General features: G+C 36.4%; 2 protein-coding genes across 2 annotated transcripts; one reads left to right on the top strand and one right to left on the bottom strand.

The window, feature by feature from the left end:
* Positions 1–1,317: 1,317 nt before the first annotated feature.
* On the top strand, positions 1,318–2,061 carry LOC114718754 (uncharacterized). Its single transcript, XM_028904178.1, has 2 exons — positions 1,318–1,502; positions 1,589–2,061. Exons 1-2 carry the CDS (start codon positions 1,403–1,405, stop codon positions 1,714–1,716), a joined length of 228 nt encoding a protein of 75 aa, XP_028760011.1. The 5' UTR covers positions 1,318–1,402; the 3' UTR covers positions 1,717–2,061.
* Positions 2,062–3,815: 1,754 nt separating this feature from the next.
* On the bottom strand, positions 3,816–7,668 carry LOC114718742 (chromatin structure-remodeling complex protein BSH-like). The gene is made up of 10 exons (XM_028904164.1): positions 7,434–7,668; positions 7,259–7,347; positions 6,569–6,663; positions 6,341–6,412; positions 6,147–6,194; positions 5,972–6,055; positions 5,695–5,733; positions 5,521–5,603; positions 5,319–5,381; positions 3,816–4,325 (listed from the first exon to the last, which is right to left on the bottom strand). The coding sequence occupies exons 1-10, from the start codon at positions 7,481–7,483 to the stop codon at positions 4,226–4,228; spliced, it is 723 nt and encodes a 240-aa protein (XP_028759997.1). The 5' UTR covers positions 7,484–7,668; the 3' UTR covers positions 3,816–4,225.
* Between the last annotated feature and the right edge of the window lie 491 nt (positions 7,669–8,159).

The raw sequence follows: 8,159 nt of genomic DNA, 5'->3' as shown, positions 1-8,159 counted from the left end.
AGATATTCCTGAATCAAGAAAGCATCTCAAAAGGAGGGAAAATCCAATTAGATCGGGAGCTATGGAAAAAAAAAAAAAAGGAGTGAGTGGGTTAAAAACTATATTTCAATTCAAAATTTTCAATATAACAGATTTATGAATGCTTTTATTTCTATACATTTTTTAGTCAAAATTTTTTAAACCAAAACTTCGCCACCCTTTTTTACATCAACTCAATTCACATTTGATTCCCCCCCCAAAAAAAAAATATTATTAAGGTTCGCACAAGTCTTACATTTAGAAAGAATTTATAAAAATGCTTATAGATTATTCATCTCTAAGATTCACAATTATTTGAGGCAACCTTTTTGGTTTCAAGATGTTGTGGGCAATTGGGAACCACATGCAACATGGTTCTGAACACAGCTCTCAACCATAGTATCATTTGTATATCATGAACACTATGACTTGTCTTACATCATTATTGTGGTCTCACTCATAAGGTAGGAAGAGAAGAAATTCTTTTATTCTGATTATAAGGCATGCTATTTCAATGAAATATGTTAAAAGTGACTCGTGATAAAAATAAGTGGTATCAATGATAAGGAGAGGGGACCCAATATAATTAAAGAGGGGGCAGGAAAGACGGGATAGTGGGGAAGATGCTGGGGTTTCAGGAGTGGTGCACGTTCCAACATCAGCTCAGAACATGAGATTTGAGAAGAGATAAGAGCATCACATGCCGTGATATTGGCCTTTGCAGCTAACAACTGCTCTACAATTTGCACCATTCGCTCATTCTGACTCCATCTTCTTTCATCTTCCAAACCCTCCCTCCCTCACTCTGCATCCATCAACAACTGAACACCATGTGTTTGCTTTTATTTCCCCTTGAAAACACCCGAACTGCTGAGATTACAAGCGGGATTGATCCTGCGACCTTTTATCACTAGTCCATAGTCCATAAGGTCATAAGCAAAACATCCTAATTTCATTATATATGAAAACTATTTCTCATCTTCACATTCACCTTTTCTTTTGTTTTTTTCCTCTTTTTTTTTGTAGTTGTGAATTATATACATTCACTTTTGTGGTTGTAAGAAAATGTAACTTGTTGGAGAGTGTGGGCTCAAAATATAATGTGATGTTATCAGATGGGTGGAACAGAGGCAGTAAAAAAGAAATCACGTGCGAGAAGAGACTGTGGCCCCGTGGAGCATGTGCTTAGGCTCAGGGGGCTACCCTTTTGTTTTACTTTTATGAGATTTTTTTGGGCGTGGGGTTGTTCTTATATATGCTCCTTAAATTTCATCTATAGCCTCACCTCTCGGATCTGGCCTTTCTCTTCTACTTCACAGACTTCCTCTGCAACATATATAACCTATTACACTTGGCACTCATACAATTCAGTGACCCACCAAAAATGGCCTCTTGGAAGAAGACTATCACAACCCCATTCAAAAAAGCCCGCACTTTCTTCAATCATCAGCCTCCAAGGGAATCTCCAAACAAGTCTCAGTCAGGTGTGTGCGCGAATGCTTAATTATCTGAGCCTATTTACATATATCAGTTATCATATGTGTGTTGATTTGGGGCTTGATTTTTGCAGAGCAAGAGAACAGAGGAATGGATCTTCAAGGTGAAGTCATGGCTTGTGGTTATGAAGATGTCCAAGTGATGTGGTCTATTCTGGACAAGTCCAAATCTAATACCTCCTGCAATATCAGCACTTCCTGATCTATTTGATGATCCTACGCAGAAGAACAGATTCCCACCAAGCAATTAGCAGATGTTTTAGTGTGCTGATGTTTAGGTCATAGATTGCATCATACCATCTTTTCTAAGCTAGCTACTTATATAACTAGCTTTGGAATGTGATATGAATAAACTTTTCTCTGTAAAAATAGGGAGCAAATAAAAGAAAAGAGAAGGATGATGTTCTGGTGTTCTTGGGGTACGCGGCAGTTTCTGTCTGTATTTTCCGTTAGGATGTTTACAATAGGGAATCCCCATGATTGACAAGCAAAAATCATGGTGAGATTTTTGTTTTTTAATGAAAGCTAGATTTTTTTTTCATTTAAATTTTTTTTTGGGTTCTTTTTCTAATTTGTTTCCTTCCATCATCTGCTTGCTTTCTGTCTCTGCCCTTATCTCTTGGGTATGGTCTATGAGGAAGAAGAAGGAAGATAGGATTCCATGGGATACAACCTTGCATGATTGAAATGAATATTGTACTGTTAGTTGATGTTGACGTGATTCTATAGTTCTTTTCCTCATGAAATGCCTTAAAAGCTCAAGTGATTTTTTTTCTTCCATGATCTGGTAAACCTAGTCATTAGTAACTGAGTGTTAATTTGAGCAAATCCGTGTGATATGGTCGAAAGTAAAGAAAAACAATGAATAGAGAAAAGAGAGAATTGACTTATTTATATTGCTCTTTTGGGTGTGATAATGTACATACTATACACAATACGCAGTTTTGTATCGCAGAATGAATGGTCTGTTAAAAATAGTAAAAAGTTTATGTAGGCTCGATTCGAAGTCGAAGGGAGATATTAGCCACATAATGGAAGATTTTTTTGTGTCCCTCCTTTGACAGGATGAAAAAGACGGGCCCGGGACTCATTAAATGACAAACATATAGGACAAGTTGCCAAGTTTCTTGAAATCTACACAATGCCCGGTTCAAAGTTCAGACCTTATTCTTGAATATTAAAAAGTATTTTAATGGAACACAATCATCACATTGAACTTGGAGTTATTGACATTTAGTGTGTTTGGAATTGATAAACAACTTGATAGATTGAGTCTTGAGGAAAAATAAAATAGAACTTATCCTTTTAAAGATAGTACTCGTTCGGTTTCATTATATCTATCCTTCTATGTGTAAGGATGGAGAAATTATTAATCTTCCTTGGAACTTCATTAAATAGGATAAAATGGTCAAGTTTTTCAACTTCGTCTTCGAGAAGCATGTGGCCACGGGGTCGGTAAAAAGATTCCTTTCCCCCTGTGATGAAGATGATGATAGAGGTGGGACCAAGTTTCACGTCAAGAGTTGGCCACTAGTGAGGGGAATTGTAAACATGTGAATATATCTAAATGTCCCTGACTTCCCTGAAACCCTTTCAAGGGGACCCACCTACAATCACATTTAGATAGCCTGAGTTGCCAGAGAAATTATGTTGTTGGCATGCAATACACATGACATTTAATCCCCACATCAAACTTTCAGAGCCTGGCAGGTGAAAAAACTATTCTGAATTAGTTTTGAACTTGAAATAGGAAGGGAAACTACTAGAACCTGAAGGAGAGACGCAAAAAAAGTTGACCATCGTGGACCAATCTAAGCCAGAAAGCCATCATTGGAATTGCCAGTGAAACTACTGGTAATTGACACCACAGTACCACCAAGTTCAAACAACGACAATGAGTAAGCATCACTATCAACATGACTATGCGAATAGACAAGGGTGCAAACATCAGAACATGAGAGTATTTATGTACAATCTAAAAATATGCATGCTTCGAACTGGATTGACAGCTCAAGGGGTTTTGGGATTGATAGAGCATGGAAAAATACCTCTCATTCATCGCTCAGTAATTTCAGGTTGCCGTTTATATAGGCATGTGAACATGTGAGAATAAACACGTGTCACGAATATGTATGAAAAATACAAGAGGTCACAACAGAATCCTAGAAACGACCGTATAGAGAACAAGTGTATTATTTGGCATGAGCAGACGTGTGTGACGGTGAACCGGCAACAATTGCGCTATCAACAGTCAACTTGTATACATTATTAATCTTAGATAGAAGTCTCATTTATAAACGATTTCCATCAAATGTAGATGAAGATTTCTGAAAACTTGAGTACTTACCAGACAATCGCATGTTATTTTATGCCCCTAGTTCACAAGCTGAGGTTACGAGTCTCAGCGAACCTCAAGTTACTTTCCAGCAGGTGCTTGAGTTGGCAAGAGTATATATCTTTTTTTTTTTTTTTGGGGGGGGGGGATGCCTCCTAAACTTCTAGAAATCACATACTAATACAGACAGCAATATACTTTGTACTATTACATGAGAGGCAGAAAGAGACTTAAAGAGTTCTTTCCACAGGATAGGAGGAAAAAAGACAACAATGGGGAGCAAGGGTCTTAGCCTGCACAGGCCATATACATTGCTTTTAATGGTGCATCTTAATCTATTCTTTTGAGAATAAAGAATGACTAACCCTGCAACATGTCACCTGAAATTTCTTTCTTCCTTTGCTTCCAGAGCATCAACTTCCTCATTGGACAGAAGGTCCACAATGGGTTCATACACATCCCACTCCTTTCTTTTCCTGATACATTCAAAGAAACAGGCAAAGCCTGTCAGATGTTTCATTTTAAATTAACTAAACAATCTTATCATTAAGTACCATGGTTACAAACAAAATATAAACATGACAATTGAAAGGAAGGTTATGTGTATAAGCTGTTGGGAGGATAGAAGTATGATGTGAATGCTAGTACTAAGATATAATTGTAATAATAGCAGCATATAGGATTTATGTTGACCGTAACTAAGGCTGTTATTAGTGGAGTTCAATGCCTTGTCTTGTACTTCTGAGTATTTACCAATAAAGATATGGTCTTTCCTCATGTCTATCTCATTTCACATAAACCAACACTAATCATTGGATACAATCACATAGAAGACAGTATAGACCACAAAAACGGAAGTAAAATGTATGTGTGCGTGCATAAGGTAGCAAAGAGGAAATGACATGCAATTCCACAAAGCCTGGCAAGGGGGAAAAAAATGAAAATGCTGAAACATTTGCCAGCCCAAAAGGAAAACAAAACTGAGATACAATCACAAAATTTGTCAAGCGATAGAAACCTGCCTCGGGCAACTTCTGGGGCACAAACTGAGTCACTTCTAAAACCAAGCATAATAAGTTAACTCTTATTACATCCTATGATTCACTTAACTACCTAGGCATCATGACTACATGTCGAGTCCAACATGATAATAAACATGTCATGAAATACTCCTTTGGTCCTTAATATAAAACCTAGTTAACTAATTTAAATAGATTAAGAATATTAGTTAAATTAGTTAATATCATATTTTTTTTAAAGCACCCTAATCATGTTCCTTAATTTCCTCCCTCCCTCCCTCTCTTATTTAATTATTATTGAGAGAATATCAATAGGATGAATTTGGAAAAAAAATTGATAAACATATGAAATAGGTCTTACATATAAGACCAATATTAATTATCAAATTAGATCCTACATTAAAGATCGAAGGAATACCAAATTTCATCAAAGAGCTTAAACTGACTCACCGAACAACACTAGATTTCTGACCAAATAACTTGACCAAGTCCACTGCTGTAGTGCCTCCTTTACTGTTGATCAATTGATTGGCAAAGAGACAAACGGAATAATGGATCAGAAATACATATGATGACATGAGTATGTAGGATTTTTCACCACATAAAATCTTTCACCAGATCAAATGAGGTATGAAACGAGTGTAATAGAAACCTGACTGGAGTATATTCAAATCCCCGACGACCCTTCTTGTTCATCCTGCTTTCTCTTGCTGAGACTACACTTTGAATTGCAATCTAAATATATATATAAAAATTAAGAGTATGTTAACTCGATCAAAAATAACTTTGGAACATGACATATCAATCAAGCAATAAAATAACTGACCTCATAAAGCTGCTCTCTGATCGCAAATGCAATAGCAGGCTGCAAAACACGGGTGAAAACATGGATGTCTTTTCATCAGATTATTTTAATCATAACACAAAAATGTATTACCAAAGCGAATTAATTTTGACACAAACTACCTCCTGCTTTGTAATAGGACAGGATAAAATTTCACTTAAAAATGGGAGGCATGGAGTTCTAAATTCTCCCCTAATGTGTCCACAACAGATGGAATAACTATAGCATAGAGGATTAGGAGATGACTAGATATACTTACTCCAACCTCAGGGTCTTCAATAGCCATATCTTTGCAAAAGGTTCTAGCAAACTCTTCAGGATCACTCTCGAAGTTGTTCAAGTCCTAATTAGACATATACAAGCAGATAACCAAATAAAAGTGCTGCAAACAGAATTTAAAAATTAATGATTTGATCTCAAAGCCTCAATCTTACCCATAGAAACTGGTCCTTTATGAGAGTATGATTTACACGAAGATCAAGCTGTCAAAAATAACTAAATAATTATGTAAATGAGCATACAGTATAAAAGAAAAAGAAAACAAGCATTCTATTCATTTTATTTGGCACGCAGAAGAATTCATTTATAAGATGAAAGCAGGATCAAATGTTAGGATATCGAGAGAGACCTTGATAGGAACAATCTTCTCTCCAGCATACATATCCTGTCCTTCGTATGATCGGAATTCTGCCAGCTGGGACTGAATAATAAAAGTGCAACTTATATTCAACACAGGGTTTGGGAAGGGAACATGCATGTAAAGCGACATCAGAAGATGTAGAAAAATTAGCCAGGTATCATATGGAATTGGAAAGTGCTATTGACAAGGGAAGGTAGTATTGTAATATCTCGTAACTTGAATGGATTGAGCAATCTGTGTGACAAAAGCTGGAGGCAACTTTAAGTCTTTAACTGTCCTTTTTGCAAAGACCACCACCTCTGAATCGGGATCTATAACATGGAAATTTACGGCATGAATTCATCATAGGTAAAAACACAAGGTGAACATATTAATATACTGCTATACCATTATCATTTCAAAATACACGCACATAGAGAATTTGTTTAAGATTTCAAATTAACAGATGGCGTGGGCCCGAAACATGGAAAATTCATGGTACCCAAGACATGACCGTTACTTATATCATAATTAAGAAACAAGTTTTAACATTGCATACAATGAAGATCAGCAGCAGTCATAAGCCAACTTATCATACACTACCGTTACTCGGAAAATAAGATGACCATCAGCAGTGACATGCCAAAGTAACCTAGAGTGCCCACGGCTCTGAAGAAATATTATTTATTTTCATAAGCGTCTCTGAAGAAATATTAAGCCAGTAGCTGATAGGTTAGAGCATATGTGCCAGAAGTAAATCTCCAATGTAAAATTAGTCTGGCAAGCTACAAGGAAGCAATTCCCATAGTTATTCTTATTGTTGTTATTTTCGAATAATAAGAAGAAACTAAATTATAATGGAAAAACGAAAAGAGGAGAATAATGGATAAGGAAGTAGCGGAAGCCAACAATAAAGGAGAAATTTACCAGAAGGGTTCCAAGTGAAAGCATCCTTGTATCTCTGGCCATCAATTTCGATATCCAGTCGAATGGGTACCAAATTATCAGCAGTTGGGCTGCGAGTACATACAACATTTACCTGATATTATCCAGAACCGGAACGGAAGCGCACAGCGAGAAAAGAGAGTGTTTTTGAACTTACATTCTGAACTTGACGGGGTTTTTGTAGAAAGCAGATGGAGGGGTCTTCATCAGGGGTTCCCCTTCGCTACTTCAGCCAAATATTATTGTTCGTATCAAAATCTTGAATCCCTTTGGGTTCGGTATGATAAACTGGAGATGCGCTCAAATTTGTGAAAAACCAGTTAGCTTCAGCCAGAAGATCTTCCAATTCCGTCCGGGCGGGAAGGGAATTAACGGAGAATCCCGCACCGCGTTTCTGGCGAGGATGGTCAAATTTCAGAAATGATTAAAGGCCCCATTATGAGAGATTTTTTTGGGTAATGGACCTAATTGTGTATTTGGGCTTGAATTTCTGACAAATTAGTAGGCCAGCCTTGGCGGCCCAATAGTCTCTTACGTTTTGGGCTAGCTGCTCCATTTATGTATACAGTATTGAAGAATTAAACAATATGTATATAAATTATTGAGGCAACTGATCTAAATATGTGTGTATAAATTACTGAGGCAACTTATCTAAATTTTTATATAAAAATAAGTAAAATATTGAGCCAAAATATTAATTAATTTTAGATAACAGTGTATATTAGTTGGAGTAGAGAGTAGAACTGTAGAAGAGAGTTTAGCTTGTTTAAAGTGAAATTTTAAGTTCTACCTTTATAAATTAAAACAACTAAAATATGAAATATATTAGAGAGACATTTAAGGACCTCCAAAATACAGTAATCCCAAGATGGTCATTCAAAAT

The sequence above is a fragment of the Neltuma alba genome, unplaced genomic scaffold, assembly GCF_004799145.2.
Source record: "Neltuma alba isolate B1F8T4 unplaced genomic scaffold, ASM479914v2 tig00011865_pilon, whole genome shotgun sequence".
Classification (NCBI taxonomy): Eukaryota; Viridiplantae; Streptophyta; class Magnoliopsida; order Fabales; family Fabaceae; genus Neltuma; species Neltuma alba.
Note: the sequence above shows the minus strand (reverse complement) of the source record. Positions and strands in the feature narration are given on the sequence as shown.

Excerpts from the sequence above, each read along its gene's own strand:
- LOC114718754 (XM_028904178.1), top strand. The coding sequence starts at position 1,403 with ATGGCCTCTTGGAAGAAGACTATCACAACCCCATTCAAAAAAGCCCGC. Across the intron at positions 1,503-1,588 it reads TCCAAACAAGTCTCAGTCAG|AGCAAGAGAACAGAGGAATG; the intron begins GTGTGTGCGCGA and ends TGATTTTTGCAG.
- LOC114718742 (XM_028904164.1), bottom strand. The coding sequence starts at position 7,483 with ATGAAGACCCCTCCATCTGCTTTCTACAAAAACCCCGTCAAGTTCAGA. Across the intron at positions 7,348-7,433 it reads AACCCCGTCAAGTTCAGAAT|CCCAACTGCTGATAATTTGG; the intron begins GTAAGTTCAAAA and ends ATGTACTCGCAG. Across the intron at positions 5,604-5,694 it reads TCAGAGAGCAGCTTTATGAG|ATTGCAATTCAAAGTGTAGT; the intron begins GTCAGTTATTTT and ends ATATATATTTAG.